At 41.9% G+C, this 20,298-nt stretch overlaps 1 protein-coding gene across 5 annotated transcripts in view; it reads right to left on the reverse strand.

Annotated features, from left to right (window-relative positions):
* PCDH15 (protocadherin related 15) overlaps positions 1 to 20,298 on the reverse strand; it is an 872,980-nt gene that overhangs the window by 112,016 nt on the left and 740,666 nt on the right. For all 5 annotated transcript variants that reach the window (XM_075759010.1, XM_075759011.1, XM_075759007.1 and 2 more), the window contains 2 exons: positions 11,715 to 12,020; positions 10,316 to 10,540 (listed from right to left, as the gene is read on the reverse strand). In XM_075759010.1, coding sequence (XP_075615125.1) covers positions 10,316 to 10,540; positions 11,715 to 12,020 — 531 coding nt within the window. The remainder of the gene's footprint in view (positions 1 to 10,315; positions 10,541 to 11,714; positions 12,021 to 20,298) is intronic.

The following is a 20,298-nucleotide window of genomic DNA, read 5'->3' on the forward strand; positions in this document are numbered from 1 at the left end:
ACATAACATAATCCCACAAAGGGAGAAAGTAAAAAGGTTTACTTCAAAGCACAGCGTATGTCACACACTGAAATTTTCAGACCTTCCCCATCTTTTTCTACAACTACAGATATGTATCTGTAATTTTCTGCTGTCATTTTGTTTTGAACATCTGCCACTTAAGTCTATGTGCACATTACCAGAGCTGGTACCTTCCCATCTGAGCTGCCTCCAGGTGTTTAATAATCCCCTGCTGTTTGGGGACTTCCAAGGGCACATTTAACATTCCCCTACAACAGCCGTGAAACTCTTTTCTACAGAAAGGAAAGGGATGTTTTGGTATCACTGTTCTTGAAAATAATTATTTCTCTCGTGCATTCTTTAACCATAAAAAGATGTCATTCAACACCTAACTAAAAAAAAAAACAACAAACAACCCGAGAAATTTTATTACTAAATAAGCAGAATGAAAAAATGGTAAAGGCCACAAGGTATCACGGGCCTAAGGGCATCCACAGCCCTTACTGGCCCGGCCCCACAAGACCCTGCGCTCCTGGGTCCAGCACCCCACTTCAGCCCAGTCAGGGCCCTCAGTGCTGCTCCAGTGATGCCACAGGATACAGGTCCTCAGCCCTGCTTCTGGCCCCATCCCCTTTTGCTCCTGGCTGGAGTCCCTGGCCAGACCCAGACCGGGTTCATGCCCTCACCACGTCTGGGGCTGTGGATGGAGCCTGCTGGTCTGCCCTCCGTCGGGGAGGGCACTGCCCACCCTCTGTCACCCTCCGCTCCTGGCTCACCCCTGCATGTGGAGCAGCCTCGCTCACACTAATCTCTCACAATAATTTTCAATTTCTTCATCTGTTAACCACCAGTTCATGAAAAAAAATAGGGAAGTGGGAAGCGAAGCCTTTTGCAACAAGCACCCCAGGACCCAGAGATCTTTGGCTTCTGCCACAAGACCTTATCTTGCCCTTTAACAAAACACTTTTTCCCCCAAGTTAGCAAGCGCTTTCATTTTGATGCACCTATGCTTTGCAATGGGCTCCTGAAGCTCTGCTTAGCTTTAAAGGCAATGCCAAGTGCAGGTCATCCCTTGGCAGAAACCTCTCCAGCACAGTGCTTATTGATGTTTGCACAGGATGAGATCTTTGCCTGCCATCATTACATTGCAGCTACAGCACCTGTAAGTGCCATACTTTCTTACCATCCATTCCTCTGGGCCTTGCTAACTGGTAATAGCCATCTGGTGCCCTCAATTCTCTCTGTAATTTCTCAATTTCTGCAAATCCCAATATGACTATACTTCTATTATTAACCTTAGTAAGTCTCCACAGCCATTCAATACGATGCTAATCAACCTTGTTCAGAACAGTACAAATGTACAAGTTTAATATTAAAATGCAAATTTCATATGCTTTCATGTCATCGTGATCTTAAATTACATGACAGTCTAAAAATAAGTTTTAAAGCTCTTCTGAAACAAGGTCTCTGGATTTGGAGTCACAGACTCAGCATTGAAATGACTGAGAATTTGAGCTGGGACTTCAGAAAACCATTCTCTCACAGGTGAGTTTCTTTTTCTGAAACAAAACCAGAAATGTTACTCAACTGCAATCTCTTTACTAGAAGATTATCTCTTCTCCTCTTCCTTAAATGTCTACCACACCATGTACACAGCTACAGCAAAATACAACCACAGATCTTTGCTTTGAGCCGAGAGTTAAGATATATATATTTATGCATCATGCATGCATGTACACTGTATCTATTCTTTCACTAAGCAAACATTCATGCAAGCTGAGAGGATACAACACTATTCTTCAGGTCTTAATAACCACTATCAATCCCCTAAAGAACTACTGTAGGCAGTTAATCTACTATCTAGAACTGGGACAATAACCAGGACCTTAAAAAGACTGGTATTATTAACTTAAATGAGCGATTTGTTGTAATTTACCCAGATAGTTGTGTGGAGATGTTCACAGCAACAGAGTATTACGCATCCGGGTACATCTAGCCTTTCAAATTGATTGCAAGGGGATTAGAAATGAGTAACTGTACAATGGCTTAAAATCATTGAAGTAAAATAACTCTTTTCAAGACATTTTCAATTTTGTTTCCTCTGTAATTCGTGCTTTCACTTCGTCAGTCAGTTCCTGTAATTTATACGAAGAAGGTGAGCACAGAACAATTTATACTTCCTAATGTGTATGATAAAAGTAATGGGAAAAAAATTCTCCTTATCACTCATGTCACTGATTCTTAGCTTTAAAACTGTTTTTTTTTTTTGTTTTTTTTTTTACAAATGCAGTAACAAGTTAATTTTATTATCAATAATCATGTATGTGATGGAAAACCTACTGTGATTATTTCCACTTCAAATTACATGTGTGAAAGAGTGCCTTCAAAGTCTTCACTTGTAAAGAGTGCAGCTTTCGGCAGGGGGAACTCATTACCTGAGCTAATATAGAAATACCTAATTTCACCAGATACTGGAGTATCAAGAACTGGAAGTCCCTTCCCATTCTTTATGTAATCTCTTGGCCTCTCAAAATAAACACATACCACTGTATTCTCTCCTTTAAGGTTCACGTGTCTCACCAGGACATTCGTCCCCCAAGACACATCCCTAAGTTTGCAAGCAAACCTTTATTTGTGATCCTACACTTTCATTTGCTAAGGCATCAATTAAATTTTATGTTTACATGAAGTCCACTGAAGTACGCAACTACTTGAAAGCTACTCCTAGCTGTGCCGCAAGTATTTGAACTATCTTTTAGATTTATGTATCAACCACAGCGACTAATTTAGAGGGACTGAGGTTAGAGAATCAAGCAATGCTGAGTAACTTTGAGCAAGTTCACAATCTTTGTGACGATGCTGACAAGATAATATGACAAACTGTATGAAGCGGCACTTTGAATTTTGTCTTTAATTGGGTGCAGTGCTTCTTTACACAGGCTTCATTGTTTGAGGCTATACAAAATACAGGCTTGTTAACATGGTATGACTGCCTCTCTCTCATATTTAGCGCTCAGCAAGCCCTAAAGCAGCTCATAATATAAATTAAGGGATAATATTCATAGTGGAATATATGAGGTAATAAATGACTAGCAGATGATTGAACAGATATAGTGAGATTGAAAAAAAAAAAAAATCTGTTTACTGGCACCATAGTCCAACACCATGCCGTTACTCCATTAATGCCAAGAGATAAAGAACCAGTTACGTTTTGGAGGCAATACAGCTCATTATTTTAATCTTCGCATGAGTTATGTGCTGCTGCTGTGCTGGACTACCCTGTTATTGCTTAAATGGGAAATGTTTTTCATTACACGTCAGAAAGGAAGGATAACTTCACAGATGTAAATTTACTGAAAAAGTGTAACTTAAATTTTGTTTTAGAAATACTAGAAACTGACAATGTGTTTGACCTTAACTGATTCAATCATGTCTTTTATCTTCCATGTATCCTTCATTACCTGTATAATTTCTGGCAGAAAATCTTCATTATTATTGTAATTAAATCTCACCATAACATGGAATCCCACCATAAGGAAGCAATGATGCATTACTGCTCACCTGCTCATTAGAAACAAGACTGGAGCGAATTTCTAGTAAATACCTGCAGGAAGAGAAAGCAGTGGCAGCTGCACACACGGATGGCTATTTAAACATCTGGTGGAGCAGGGTTTGAACCAAAACGTCCCTCCTCCTTCCTAATGACAGCCTGTGGTTCCCTCTTCTCCCGTTCTCTCCTGGTGATAATGTAAGCATTTTATAGAGACGGAAGCCACTTCCTCGCCAGCACTCTGCAGCAGTACAGTAAACGTGCTTGTGGTGGGTTGATCCTGGCTGAGGGCCAGGTGCCCACCAGAGCCGCTCTATCACTCCCCTCTTTCATTAGACAGGGGAGAAAAGGTACAATGAAAAAAAAAAAAAAACTTACGGGTCAAGATAAGGACAGGGAGAGATCATTCTCTAATTATCATCACGAGCAAAACAGACCGAACTTAGAGAGGGAATTCATCTTATTTATTACTAAGCAAAACAGAGTAGAGGAATGAGAAATAAAACCAAATCTTAAAAACACCTCCCCCCACCCCTCCCATCTTCCCGGGCTCAACTTCACTCCCGGCTTCAACCTCCGCCCCCCCCAGCGGCACAGGGGGACGGGGAGTGGGGGTTACGGTCAGTTCATCATGCGGTGTTTCTGCCGCTTCTTCATCCTCAGGGGGAGGACTCATTGTTCCCCCGCTCCAGCGTGGGGTCCCTCTCACGGGAGACAGTCCTTCACGGCCTTCTCCAACATGAGTCTCCTCCACGGGGTGCAGACCTTCAGGAGCAAACTGCTCCAGCGTGGGTCCCCCACGGGGTCCCAAGTCCTGCCAGCAAACCTGCTCTGGCGTGGGCTCCTCTCTCCACGGATCCACAGGTCCTGCCAGGAGCTTGCTCCAGCGCGGGCTTCCCACGGGGCCACAGCCTCCTTCAGGTGTCTCCACCTGCTCCGGCGTGGGGTCCTCCACGGGCTGCAGGTGGAATCTCTACACCCCCTCATCCTCCCTCCATGGGCTGCAGGGGGACAGCCTGCTTCACCATGGTCTTCACCACGGGCTGCAGGGGAATCTTGCTCCGGCGCCTGGAGCACCCCCTCCCCCTCCTTCTTCACTGACCTTGGTGTCTGCAGATGTTCTTACATCTTCTCACTCCTCTCTCTGGCTGCAAAAGCGCTCTCTAACTGTTTTTCTTTTTCTTAAATATGTTATCCCAGAGGCGCTGATTGGCTTGGCCTTGGCCAGTGGCAGGTCCCTCTTGGAGCCGGCTGGCATTGGCTCCGTCAGACACAGGAGCAGCTTCTAGCAGCTTCTCACAGAAGCCACCCCTGTAGCCCCCCCCGCTACCAAAACCTTGCCACGCAAAACCAACACAGTGCTCTGTGAGAGCAGAGGCTCCTGCTCTAACGTTTTATTCCACTGCCTCAAAGGCTGGGTTCCTGCAACACATCTTTGCTTTTCTGTTGGCTCTGATTGTTTGGCCTGAGAGGGTGATTCATTCACAAACGCGCAGCTTCTTCTAACCCTCCCACCCTAGAAAAGCAAACAAATTCTATTTCTCCCTGTTCCAATTCAAGGTTTAGGTTGTCAGAGAAACAGAGAGCTTTCTTGTCTAGGCAGGTTGGAGCTCTGCACTGCTCTGGCATCATTACAACCAAGCTCATGCCATTTGCTTCCACCTTGAACATGAAGGACCACAAGAACAGTCATGTTGATGAGAGGCCATTCAGAGCAACCAGGCCAGAGAGAAAAATTTAGCTGTTACACGTTTTTTCATGGTTCGTTTCCTTCTTTTACACAAAGCTCCCAAGGAAGGGAAGACTTTCACAGTGATTATGAAAGATTCACATTCCCCCCCCCCCAATAGGTACCAATCAATGCATATCATTGCATCACCTAAAGCATCATTTTAACTTCTCAATGGCATACTTCTCTTGAAAAAATAGTGTGACTGTTGCAGTTTGTGTACTCTCTCATGACAGCAAAATGTTTCTTGATGTTGATGGGTAAAGTCAGTTTTACTAAATCTGGAAGTTCATTCTATAATATTTGTAACAGTTCACTGGGATTAAGGCATGGTAGGAATGATACGAAATACTTGGTGGGCAGTCTTGTAATATGGCATTGCTAGAAACATATAGATCTGGTTTTACTTATTCTTGATGCTCTGCCCCTTTGAATCATCAGCCAGAGATAATGGCTTCATTACACTACATAGTCCACTTGAAAAACGAAAACCAAAACCAATCCCAGAAAGCAGGAGGAGGAGAAAAAGCCATTATAACAAACAAGAAAGAGACATAAAGTAACACAAAAATAATGCTGGTAATAATTAGAAGAGGTCACAGTATAAAATATGCAAGTACCTTACAGGCCTCATGATGCAGAAATTCTTTTAATATCTATTTAGGAACACATTACTCATTTAACACCAATATAAACTGGAAAAAGGTTAGTCCTGTTTCTGTTAAGAAGCTCTATTAGCATAGTAATTGTTTCCAAATGCTAAATCCTAATAATAAGCACACATTATTTGAACAGTAATGATTTTGCTTCTTCCAATACCAGGAAACATTTATATTGTGAGGGGATGCTTGCATATGCTGCAATATGCACTACAGGCACTCTTAGCAAACAATTCGGCCCTCTCAGGCACTGAGTGAATGCAAATCTCCGCTGTGCTCATGGTGAGAGAAATTATGCCTTGACAGTGGCAAACCACGGAAAAACGGCACACAAATTGTTTCTTGGAGTTGCTCATTTTTTGTCCCTTAAACTATGTTTTCAAGACTGATAAAACTTGCTATCTCTAACCTGTATAGTTATAAATATACATGTATAAAACCCTAGTGACATCCCAAGACAAGATGACTCATTACTACTATCAGGTTAAGGCGAAAAGTTATGAAAGCAGCGAGAGGAATCTGAGAACTGGGGCAAAAAGAAAAATCTCAGTCTGTTTGAGGTTGTTTGCATCTTTCCGGCAAGAAGAAATCACTGCCACTTGTACTATTCCTCCTCAGTAATACCAGAAAGGATACAACAATTTATTGATTTACCTTTGGCTTTCTTTGGAGAAAGAGTCAGAGGACATCCATACAATGTAAAGGGCCATTTGGGTGCAGCAGTGGCCAATAATGTATTTCAATACTGACACACGCAGGTAACAGGTGATTTTTTTTCTGCAGCGAGTATTCTGCTATGCAATCTGGGTTTTGATCAAGTTCAGGGAAGGTTAATACAAACTATTTGTAACTTGTCATGCCAAAGGCTGAAAGCGAGAGTCTAAAGAAAGTCACTGTGTGTACCTGCCCTCCCCCAAGCCACAAAGATCAGTGTGATTATGGGTATACTGCACTGCTGCCCATTCAGTTTTATATCACATAAATGATAGATGAAACCATCACGTGTTGCCCATAGCTGGTTAACAGAATCCTATTACACAGTAAAAATTACAACGCTTTCGGTTAAGAGCCGGACTGTGAAAAATGACAAATGTTAACAGACCTCTGTAACACAAGTAATGCTCTGAGGATTAGAGGGACTGAATCCCTAATGGCTACATGAATTCCCTGCTTGGACCCACTATTGCTGTAATGCTTGCTTCTGGCTTTCTCTAGTTCAATTTGGTGTTAATAAAGACTGCAACTGGCACAAGTTTAATGTCAGGGCCTACAGCGTATCTGCACTTGGTCTGCTTCCTATTTGGGGTCACAAACGCTGTATTAAAATAATTACTCTAATATCATCTTCTAAATAAAGTAAAAGCACATTTAGTACTACGAAGAAAGACACACCCAGTTCCTGGTCCCAAGGCAGGAGCAAAAGACAGGCTGAGTGGGACAACTCCTCCAGAGCCATGGTGGAGGGCTGTTCCTCCCCATGCAGAAGCATCCCATCCCTGAACACAGCTCTGATTTGGCAGATGGTCTGGCAGAAACTGTTGAGTTTTAGAACCCCTTCAGTTCCCTGTGCAGACATCTTAATTGGTCAACAAAAAATTATAAATGACTCCAATGAAACAATGAACATGCTTATCAGGAGTTATCTATTCAGCTATGTCCTAAAGCGGCAGCTCAGACTGCAGTTAAAATTGCAGAGGAATAAAAGCCTGGATTGGAATCAGGCAATACACTGTGCCTGAGGCTCTAGACCGCTACATAACACATGTTGTTTACGCCATCATGCATTCAAGACCTAGGGGTGAATTCAGTGCCCTGTAAACATCCTCACTGAGCTGCTGGACAGCAATCGGTTCCCTCTGTCTGCTTACCAGGACGTGCCGACGTTGGCTCTGCACATGGCGTACACCGCCTCAAGGGAAGGTCAGTGCCTTGCCCTCTCTGCGCTGAGCAGGACCCTTCACCCCCAGCACAGGCACGTCAGCTCTCCTCCTCCAGAACAAGGGGACTATCAGTCTTTTCCATGAAGAACAAACCCAAGCTGCACTGCAATGCACTTTTTACTTCTGCATTTCTTTCCACAGCCAAGGCCTGCTCCTCATCGTGCTCTCACTTGGTTTCCAAGACTCTGCACCCCTCTCCTGATGCTGCCTCTTGAATCAGTCATTCAAGGTGTCCTCGTGTGGATCCTTCTCATGTCACATGGGTAGCACAAGGCTCTGATTTCAATCTCCATCTTACCCTCCCTGCCCCTGTAAATTTTGTATCTGGGAAGTTCATTTATGAGCTCAAATTAAACCATTCTTTCTATTCCAGACACCTCTTCTGACATATAACCCTTTAACGACATCTGCCCAACAAAATGAGGTATTAAAAATGTTTTTGTTTCCCTAAGCCCACCCTCATTCTCTCAACTGCCACTCAAAAAACCTACTGCTCCACCTCTCAGTCAAGGCTGGAACCTGAGCATCATCTTTATCTCAGCAATATATATAATATTTAATTACGTCCACTAATCTGTTGCAAAAGTCAGCCTGGGACTGAGTGTGACAATGCTCACTTAATCATTTCTTCGACTTATTTTCTTTCTCATTTAAAACATAAACTGCTTGTACTCACTTTCAGGCCCTGTGCTGTCCCCAGCCTAACACCCCTCACTGCAGAAACCGTTACTCCCGGCTCCGGCCCAGTATTCCAGCCTCTCACATACTGCCGTCCCAAACAAGTAGCATCGTGCTCCCTTTTTATTGCTCACGTGTAGGAAGAGTTTCCAGGAAAACAAGAAACCTATTTTTTGATCCTACTAATCCCCTTAAGTTCCCTATTCCCACACCACCTCCTCTGACAATACGCAAGCTGCTTTTACACTAAGGCCACCAAGTTGAACTGTTATTGCTGCCCTGTACCCTGTCATTAATGAATACAATACAAACGCACAATCGTACAGCTGGGTCAGCCCTATGATGCAGGCGACAGCTTTTCTCTGAATATATTCCTATTTGAAAACAAGTACCTTTAAAAAAAGCCAACAAAACCACCCAAGCAAACCCAAACAATTCTTTCAAAAATTCACTGTGCTGGGAAAAAGTTTCCCTTAGGAAAAAAACAACAGTTTTGAGCAACTTCTTCATTAAAAGCATAACAGAAAAGGCTCAGGGAATGATGTCAAAAGCTACGTTTTTCTCTGACTTAGAAACTGCTGGGGAAGAGTGCAGACTATTAGGAAACAGGTGACCTGCATCTCAGTCTGAGAAATTTTGCAGAGACAAAGACGTACTGTAGAAGCCTTCTTACGCTGTCATCAAAGCTAATAATCGGAGACAAGTTACTGTCCCTAAAATAATTCTGAGCTCAGTAGAGACTGACAAACAGAATTACTCAAAATCATGTGGCAATTCATAGCATCTGCAGATACACAGTAAGCTGAACCCGAGACTGATTCACATATGCTAAATACTTTCTGCAGACTTACATTTAAACTGAAGTTATCAGATACGAAGTTCACATTTGCGAGTTATGCTTTTGTTCCTGCTACAATTTTTGCTTCTTAGCTAAAATACGAGTAATTAAACTCTCTTCTCTCCCACAGCTCACAGTTCTTCACTGACAAAAGCAACAAAAACGAGGCAACTGCGCAAAAGGACTCGACTGACTGGCTCCAGAACTGCACCTTCGTAAATGCAAGGAAGCATGATTTAAAGCATCTAAAATATCCTCTCCTCTCGGACATGAGTACATCAACCAAATTAAGATGGGTAAGTGCTAATGTTTCAGCTACAAATGCTTTTCATTTGTGGATCATTACCAAACAGAATACCATTTTCCCCGTATTACTGGTGAGGTAACTGAAACCCAGAGGTGATGCTGTAACTTGCTGCATAATACCATTAAATAACCCTGTTTCTTTGCAGTTCTGTATTTTCAAGCAGCAGAATCTGAGATAGAGGATGTGGTGTGCTACACCAGTACTCCATACACCCGAACGGTTCATAAAATCACAAGTTATGAGAGCTTTAACTAAAACGTGATGGTGTCATTTTGCAAATAATTCCATTAGGTACTTCTTTCAGCCTTCCAGGGATTCTAAAGGACTACACATTTCTATAACGTGTCAAGTATTCTTGTACTTCATAAATCTGTGAGCCAAGATTTAACTATGTAATTGCATATAGCAAAGTAATTATAGCTGCTATAAAGTGTACGTTTAACTGAACAAGTTGCTGTCAGAAAAAGGCAGGAGCTCCATACAAGTGAAAAAGCAGGAAAGTAGACATACTGCTACTGTGCTCTGGTGTTTCATCAGGACACCTGTAAGAGCTGACAAAGTAGTTCGTAACAAATAGGAGAGGATGTTATCAACTCACAAGTTACTCCTCTTACCTTTACTCTCACTGTGACAGTAGCGAGACCAGGAGGCATAGTGCCCTTGCTATCAAAGGCTTCCACAAGAAAGGTGAAGGTTGCTTCTGTGTCAGAGAATGATTCATAATCCAAGGACTTCAAAAGGGATAACTCGCCTGTATACTTGTTCAGTGCAAAATACTGTAGTGCTTCCTGCGTCCGAATTCGATAGTTAACATCAGAACCAAGATCAACATCCTTTGCCTAGAACATGTCATACAGAAAAAAAAGTACTTTAAACCAAACAAAATCCATTTTCACATAAACTTCCCACTAGATTTAAAGAATATAAAAAAGGAAACTAGTGCAAACTTTCATTTTGTTATATTATTCTTAATAGCCTTGAATGTACTTAATACTATTGCACAAACACAGGGAAGACAAATCCACTGCAGGTTACGAAATCCAGAGATACCCACCCACAGGAAAAAAAGCACAGTATCCTGGGCAAGAGTCACTGGAAGCTCAGTCTGTTCTGGTTCTCTTCCCTGGGCACCTGCTATCGGCCACTGCCAGGGAGAGGATGCTGGGCTAAGCAGACGTTTGATCTCAGCCCGTATGGCAGCACGGATGTTTATTTTGTACCAGTATTTAGACCAAAAGTATTAAGTTTCATCAGTATTATGTGATCACTTTAGCTGTAATTCGACAGCAGATTTATCTGCAGTCAGGTTCAGAGAAAACCATTCTTGCTGAAACTGTCTCAGGACTGATTCTTCTCATGAAAGGATGCGGTCCAAAACATCAGGAGAGTATACAGACTGCTCACAGGAAGTGAGTCTCAGCTGTCTTTAGAGATCTAGCTCATCCTTTAACAATTAACTCTCACTTATCTGAGTATCTTTTATAGTCAGTGAAGAGAACGCAACACCTCCAGGTGTTCACTTCACTTTACTCCAGCTATCTCAGATCATGATCTTGGTATTGGATGAATTGCTTCTGGAAGCAGCTATTTATCTCCATTAACTATATAACATGAGGTTAGATGTCTAGGTTTGAAATGTCTAAATCAGTTGAGATAAAGCTCTCTTTTGCTACTAATATAAATAGGTAGAAACAATATGATGAGCTTTCAAAAACAAATCAAAAGCACTTTAAATGTGTAAAACAATATTCCAAGAAATGACAGTAGCATTGTAGGTTTTCTGGTTTTTTCTTTCTTAATAATTGCTCTTATTTCCAAACAAACCTCACCTTCAAAGTATTTTTATGTACCTGTCTAAAGCTCATGCATTTTTTCAGTTCGTTACATGTCGTAACTTCCCCTACTCCAGTTTGCAATCTCTTACTGCAGTCTCACTGACAAGTTAAATAAGAACACGCTTAGCACTGCGGAACACTTACGAAACATCATCTTCATTCCATAATGCTTGCTTACCTCTATTTGCAGGAAGACAGTGCCTGGTGGTAGATTTTCTGGCACGCAGACAGTGTAGGAAGCATTAGTAAAAACAGGGCTGTTGTCATCAATATCCAGCACCTTGATGGCTAAAGTTAATGTTGAACGGCGGGGGTCCACAGCTCCGTCTGTCGCTTCAACAATAAGTTCGTAATAGTCCCTTAGTTCTCTGTTCAGTTTAACTGCCGTATAAATGCTACCGTTTGATGTGATTCGGAAAAGATTGTTGAAGTTTGCCAAACTGTAATGAACTTGACCATTAACACCAGCATCTGGGTCCGTAGCCTAAAGCAACAGAAAGGAGACCCATGTTTTAATGCACATTTTAAATACCTACAAGGGCCATACCTACATGGGAGTAACAAGGTAAGCCAGGGTAATACTCTGCAGAGTACTAGCGCTTGTGTGGCTATTCAGCGTTTCTTGTTTATGGCAGCTTGCCCCTCTCTGGTATTTTGCTGAAGATAAAAACTCCTACAAACAAATCTCTTCATTTGCAGCAACAGAAACTAGAAACAGAGAGTTAAAGTCAAGCCCTCAGATACTTCTGATACCAAAGGATCTACAGCGTTAGGTGGTGCCCAAGGGGAATTTTCATTTTACATTCTTTGATTTAGGTGTTTCATTGCTGCCCAAATCATTATGGAGTACATACTTAGATGAAAGATGGATGCAGTCATCAGATGAACACATTAGTTAGAATTTGTCTTTTCACTTAACATGTTTGCCACATTTAGTGGTATTTTAATCCTTGCTCTCTGAAGAGCTACTTAACTTTCTGGAGTTTATCATGTTCTTATAATCGAAATGTTATCACATTTCATCCTTATCCTTCTACACTCAGAAGAGGCAGATGATTGCAAAAGTAAACTGTTTAGATTTTGTTCAGTTGGTATCTTCGTTCTCACAAACTGAAATCTCAAATTTCAGTATCAGCCAAGTAATTCTTGCTATTGCATAACTGCCCTTATAGGGAGAGACAAAATTCCTATGTTTTTCCTAGAGCTACCAGGCCCTCAATATAGCTTCAATGCTGACCTGTTATTTTTCTTCCTTTTAATTAAATTACGGCATGATGAATAAGGTTATGTAAATTAAACAAAGGGCATTCTGTGAGCAAGGTATTTTCATTTATTTGACTTCATAAATGAGGCTACAGGCATCTGGGAAGATCATAAGAGATATTCATGTTTTGTTATCAGAACAATGGTCAGGAAGTTTCCATGAATGTTTAATTCCGGTGAAGGTGTTCATTGTAAGACTTTGTAATGAAATCATTTATCTTCCTAGAAATCAATTAAAAGTTAATTAAAATTGTTAATAAGAAAAATTTCACTGTGCTTTCCCCCTGCACTACATCAATGCGCTAAGCAGCAACAGCTACAACTTCATAATGACCGGTCTATGGATAATACATCCTTCTAATCGACATCTTTCAACGTATGGTTGATTTGCTTAGTTTACAATCAATTCCACTTTCTCTGCAGAAATAACTGATCTGGGGCAGAAAGACCTCCTAGATGGCACACTGGAAAACCACGGGAAAACTAGTCAAGGAGAAAAGCTCCAAGTATACAGTAACAGACGCTTAGCCCCACTGAAAGAGAAGCAAGGCACAGGAAACGCAGGGTAAGACACAGAGCTTTTCATAAGACACTAACAGCACTGTTCACCTTCATAAGACTTCATCTCTAACACATGTGCGAGGTCAGTTCTCGGCCTCTAATTTAAGGCAAAGCCATATTATAGCAATTAAATTGATACTAAACAGCCAGAGTTAAAAACCTAACAAAAAAACCCCACAGAAATCTTGACGAGTAATCTGAAATACTACTACCATTGGAAACTATGAGAATAAACCAGGTCACATTTTTATTTAAGATTAGTTTGGAGGTACGTTTTTGAATAGACAAACTTAGTTTTTAGGAAAGTAAATTAAAATTATTTTCAAATATAAGGCAACCTTTGCAATTTGGTTCCTAAAACCATGACTATGTATGTTGTAAACTCATTTGTGTACATCCTTGGGCATAAACATCTTTTCCCTATTCTGCAGAACTGATTTGTTTCCACGCAGAGTAGCAGGCAAATCATCATTATTCAATCCAATTAAAGTAGTTGTTACAGTACCAGCGTAACAGTGGTGAGAAGCCAACCAAAGGCACATGAGGACAAGCATTAGCTCTGTACATTTTCATGTATCTTACCCTGTGCTTCCACAGCACGGGCCAAATCCAAATTTCAGAAGGATGTTCTGACTGAACCTTCATACCGAAGTTTGCTGCACCTGCCCCACTAAAATTTCTACTGTATGGATTCTCTGATTATCTATTAGATGAAAAAAAATTAGCTTTTCTCCAAGCTTCCTGCTCTGCAGCGTCGTACCAGAGACAACTACTGCTTATTTGCTACAAAGCCACCATCGCGTTGCTCGGCCAGTGCTTGTGTTACCACCTTTGATGAACACCGTGCAGAAGCGCAGCCACTGAGAAGGACAAAGCTGAGAAGGTACACCAAGTTGTACAAGCCCTGTCCAACCTACCTACAGTAGGTAGGTCTTTGCGACCCTGAGAGATTCTGAAAGGCCAGAATGGCTTGGAGCTGCCAAGCCCATGCCGGGGGCTGCCTTCTCCTGCCCCTATTGTGCAGCAGAGGGGCTTTTCTATCCCGTAAGAGCCCTTCTCTGTCCCCACACCTTTCCCTGCCCTACTGAGGTCTCCCCGCAGGCTCCAGGGGAGTCCGTCTGGGCACCTGCAGCTCCTCTTCCTCCATGCTTGCAGTTCCTCACTCCTTGCTGGTGGGAAGAGTTCTGCCCTTAATTCTGCTCCACAGAGGCACCGCCAGAATTGGTTCCAGGCTGAGCTGTGCCCTGCGGGGCCACTGGAACCAGCTGGGTCTGACCTCTCCCCACAGAGACCCCTCAGCCCGCTGCCAGCCCTGGGCACGGGCACCCCCTATGCATGTATACATGTGTAAAACTGAGAGGCATGTTTTTAAAGAATCAAAACGGATGTGAAAAAAAGCTTTAAGGAAATGCTATTATTTTACCAAATTAGATTGCTTTTACAGTCTAAGATCTCCATTAATTAACATTTTATCACTATAAAATTCAAAAGGGGTAACGTACTCTTCATGGATATGAAAGAAAGAGTTTAATCTGTTTTCTGAAAGAATCCTATCTCAAGGGTATACAAAATTAACTCTTCCCACATGGAAGCCATTTCCCAGAGACTCTCAGAGCCCGCGGGCAGCAGCTCCATGGAGAAGTGCTGGAAGGACTCGCTGGTGGCACGGTTACTATCCGTTCCCGCTTAGAGCTATTACTCTGTACCAAAACGGATGGCTTCAAGTCATTCCAATTTCATCCCCACACTCTGTCACTGACAGGTCCAAGCTGGTACACAGGTATTACAGCCCTGACCGGAAGGTAAGGGAGGAAGAAGTCTGCACAGCGAGGAGCTGGGCTTTCAGAGAGTCCTGCTTCAAAAAAAATCAGCCTTGCTTGAACTTACCGCTACCCTTAAAACAGAACCCACCAACATCCCAATAGATTTAATACGATTTGCTCACCACCAACGCTGAGCTGAATTACCCAAGTATATGGATACCAGAGGTGGAGAGAAGCAAGCAAACACTTAATTTCTGTATTACCTGAGTCTCAAGGAAAGTCTCAAAGACAAAGCCAAGGAGACTATGGCAGGACTAAAAAGAGGCTAGAGCACGTTCTTACACCCAATGCATCACGAAAGGCTTTCAACCACAACATCCTCGCTGATTTGCACATGAAAGTATGGAAAGTGTTTTAAAGATTTAGTTGGTAAAGGGCCATCAGATGATAGCAGATCTTCAAAGGAAATACAGATCTATTTACAGGCAGAAATCTCTTCACAGCACTGCAAATGTTGCTCATACAAGAACTTCGGGCTTTGTAGAGGCAGCAGAAACAGCAGGCATGATTGAGGGCTGTGCTGCCTACAGCAAAGGCCTCGGGGAGACAGACACCATAGAAATTGAGAAGAAAGAAAAACAAACAAACAAACAAAACCCCCCAAAACCTAAAACCAAGCCCCAGGAAGAAGGAACCAGCAAAATGAGGGAAATAATGGAAAAGTTCCCAAGACTGGACAATAGCGTCATTGCATCTCAAACACTGGAGGTGGCGAGAATTTCCTCCAACACCACTAATGGCTAAGAGGATCTCAGAGACAGAGCTGTGTGTGCTGCCTCCGTCATCTACTACATGGTACTACATGGAAGAGAAGACTTGCATACGACCACCCGCTGGCTACGAGTAAGGATGAAAAAAATATCCAAGAGCCGCGTGGAGGTACACCATCTGAATAACCAGAGAAGCACTCAAAGGAGGAGAGCAGAGTTGTTTGTGGTGTACATGTTCTCTCATCATTCTCTTCCTTTGGTTCCCTAGAGTTTATTTGCTCCCCAACTTATCTCTGAGCCATACGCCCTCAGCCAGCCAGTCACCCCACAGCAATCTTGGACCACAGCAGATCTCAGGCTCGTTTCGGTTCAGGCCAAGTTTGGTGGTCCTGGGATTATGACATTCTAGGCTCTGTTTGAGGTTCTGCACAGAGACATTGCAGGTACGAACCCAGGCTTCGTGGGCAAAGCTGGCCATGTCAGCCTTCTCACAAACAGACACAGAGTACCTGTTTACAGGACTAAGCTCTGCAAGCTGAGCCACAGCACACTACAAATTCAGATCAGGAACCTCTCCCTGATGTTTTGACTCTGCCATCTGCTCCTGACGTTTCTAGTCAGTCTTTTCTCCAATTGCTCCAAAAATCTATCTGCTAGGAGGTAATGAAAGGATGTCAGCTCTGAGGTCTCTCCAGCAACCAGTTCCCTTGGGTGTTTTCAGCTCTAACAATGAGATACAAATCACAAATATTATTTTTCTCTGCGCTACACCTACATTCTTAATATTTTTTCTATTAGGTAAGGTCCATTAGGAATAAAAAAGACCAAGGCAAACACTGAACACAAAATTGGCCAGATATCTTTCTATTCCCCGTAGCGCAGTCTCTGTCTCACCCTAACTTCAAACCCCTACACGTCTGATCTCACATGTACGTGTAGGATATTTACCAAACACATTTTCCCCCCCACGATAAGCCAAAGCCGTCAAAGTTGAGGGCAGCACAAGTGCTAATCCACATCTCTAAAGATGATCACTCTCTCTTCCCCTGCCACAGCGGGATGTCACGACAAGACAATTGAAGAACAAACCTACTCATTTCTGCCTTGTTTTCCTGCCAGAATTTTTTATTGCATCCAGCCCTAACCCAAGTCCTCCTTCCCCTCATCCCTACAGTCGTCAAAGGGAAGGAAAGTATCAGTCCAAGTGCTTGCAGAGGCAGGGCCGGGTAAGAAGCAAGAGAGCAAAAAAGCCCGAGGCACTCTCAGCCATCACACAAGCACTACTGCAACACCCCAGCTCCCACCCATCATACTGCCCCAAAATCTGCCGACACATTCCGGTGTTTGATCCCTTGCAGTCACATGCAACACACTTGGTAAATGTAGATAGGAAACTGAGCTGATTTTGCTATTCTGGGTAAAAGAAAAATTCAGAACCGTCCCTCTGCATGCTCAGAGGTTTTCCTCTGTTCTTACTGAAACTGGTTCAAGCAGCCTGTTAGGCAAATTTACTACACCAGTGTTACACAGCTGAAGAGCTCATAAATTCACTTAAGTCAATGTGGCCTAAACCAAAAGAGATTTTTGTCAGGATAAAGGAGCCTGCTTTACATAGGTCTAAGGTAATTTACTTTCTTTAAACTGAGAGCATCTGCAGGAGTATAAATTAGACTTAAAAAAAGAAATGAAACAATCCCTTGCTGACTGGTCCTGTTGCCAATGCTGCAAGAGATGCAGAAAGATGAGATACACGTTTCTACCTCTCCCAGCTCATTATGTTTATTCAGAATTAGGAAAAAGCCTGTTTCTCTGAAGAGCCTCTAGTAACTGCTGCTGTTATTCTAGTAACTCCTCAGATCTACATCACTACTCTCATTTCCATCTCTCGCGGGGCTAACTTATAAAGTACTGCGTGATAAAACAAACCCGGAAACCTACGAATAGAAATGAATCATTACTTTATTTCCCAGAAAATACAGCCCACGTTTACTGGAGATACCATAATCTACAAGGTGACAGTCTTTATCTGTTGTGGTAAGTTTAAATTTGCATTACCAACTATGCTTCAACATTACTAAGAAATCCTCATGAATATAAACCAACAGTGATCCAGAGTAACAAATTATCTTCCTCCATCTCAAACAGCTTGAAAATACAATTCTGGGAGATCTGAATTACCAAAGTATCACTTGAAGGATCATTAACTCTGAAATATAATGACAAGTGCTTAAATGTCAACAATATTAATTATATCATTATCATTCTTTTCAAAAGAAACCTCCTACTAATATCCACAACTCTTGCTCACAATGGGTAACAACAGGATTTAAGCAGGTTAATTGAGGGTTTATATGCTTGGACTGCTGGAGCTGGAAAACAGCAATAGAAGGCTGTGCGTTGTTATTCACACATATCTTATCAAGCAGAGGCAAACATGACAGGCATCTCCTCCTTAAAGCACAAGCTGAAAAACTTTTTAGTGACTGCTATGCCATCAACCCAACTTCCTCCAGATTACATTTTCCTTCAGGTCTTCTTCAGGGACAGAAGCTCCCCATGATCCATACCCGCCCCAACCAAAGCTCCTGATCTCCAACAGCCTCTCCAGTATTCCAGCACACACTGCAGCCGGAGGCAGGGATGGAAATTGTGCTGGAGGACACAAAGGATGTTGCTGGTGGGAGCTAGTGATTGTCTTCATGGCCGATAACACGATGATTATTATGGGTTTAAAGGGGGGGGGGTTATTATTATTATGGGTTTAGAGCGCTAAATTGGATTTTGTACTTGGTTTTCAGGGAGATTACTCTTTGTGCTCATATGACAAAATTAACATCTCCCAGATGCAGTAAGAGGTCACAGATATTTGAAACGTTTCCGACCTCTTGGTATTTATTTTAAAATATTTTAAGGAGTGAGAATCAGTCATCCATAAAAGTGTGGACTTTTTCTTCTTCCCTGTATTTCAGAAAGGCTCTTCCTCTCTCTCATTTCTTTTTTGCCTGCTTTTATGCAGTTTTTCATTTCCTTCTTTCATTCATTACATGCTCTAAGAAAAGGAAAAGAAGCACCAACATTTTTGAACAATTTCTGTCAGCTGGACTGAACATCAAAAGTAGTAAGGAAACGAGGAAATACTTTTGTCCTCCCAGTGCTGTCAGCAATTTCGCGCACACTTTTCTTGTTTCACACGGTTAGATTAATAAACCATGCTCCTAAACATACATGGCGTCGCTATAGCCCATTACAGACAGTTGCAATACTCCCTTGCAGCCCCAAAACCTACAAGAGTTCATTTCTGCAGAACCTCCTACAAAACTGACATTTAAATTACATGATTCATCTAAAGAAAAAAAAGTTCTTTCACAGACTTGTAGGATTAGAGGACTGCACGTTTTGTACAAGTTTCAGATAAGAAATGGTATAATGCTTTTATTCCGTGTTCATACTCAACCAAAAGTATGCAGAAGGCTTTTTAACTTACTTGATTCTGCTATATAATTTCTGACATGCCACAAAACTTAATGTTACATTGCAAGAAGAGACAGAGGCTTAGTTACAATGTGTGATAAATCTTCAGTGTTCTGAATTATTGGCCTGCAAAAAGTGACTTGATGAAGAAAGAGGATAGAAAGAATAGACAATAAACCTGGAGACTGTAATACTGGGGGCAAACTCAGTGATCTATCACCGGCTGGGGCAGTCCAATTGGGTGTAGTTGGTCCAAAAAAATTGGAGGCAAAAAGGAAACCCAGAGGCAGCACCCTCAAATTTTGGCCCTCTTGAGATTTCAAGGCAGCTCCTACTTCTTTAAGAGAACAAACTAATGCCCTACACACATGCTTCTGAAAAAGACCACAGGTTTTGTGTATATCCTGCAAGAACTTTTCATAAGAAAAAGTATCTTATCGAACTGCCAAGTCATACCAGCTTATCATTTGTCTCATAATTACACTTAGAGTAATTTGGTAAAGGTAGCACGGGGTAAATTTTCAAATACTGACATTGTAGCCATTATACAAGATGAGAAAACCTTCGATAATTACTTTCATAGTCAATGCTAATTCCAGTGCATCTGGAGGGTTAGTTTGGAAACCAATTAAATGTGACTCTAAATAAAACTACACAGTAAGAACAGTGAAACGCTACAAGCAAATATAAATTAAAATAAATGAAAATCGGAAAGCTCATGGCTGCAAAAACATGATTTAGTGGACTGGTGAACCTCCTACAAAAGTTAATCACAATGTAACACTTAAAAATAGACAAGCTTTCTTTAGCCTGGCACACAACCAAATCCTAAATTTAGAGACTTGCACTGCCTCCTTTTACTTGAAAGATGATTAGAAATTTTGCTTTTATGATGAGTATATTCTTTGGCAATAATATGATCAAGTAACTCAAG

This window comes from Balearica regulorum, chromosome 7 (genome assembly GCF_011004875.1).
Source record: "Balearica regulorum gibbericeps isolate bBalReg1 chromosome 7, bBalReg1.pri, whole genome shotgun sequence".
NCBI classification, from domain to species: domain Eukaryota; kingdom Metazoa; phylum Chordata; class Aves; order Gruiformes; family Gruidae; genus Balearica; species Balearica regulorum.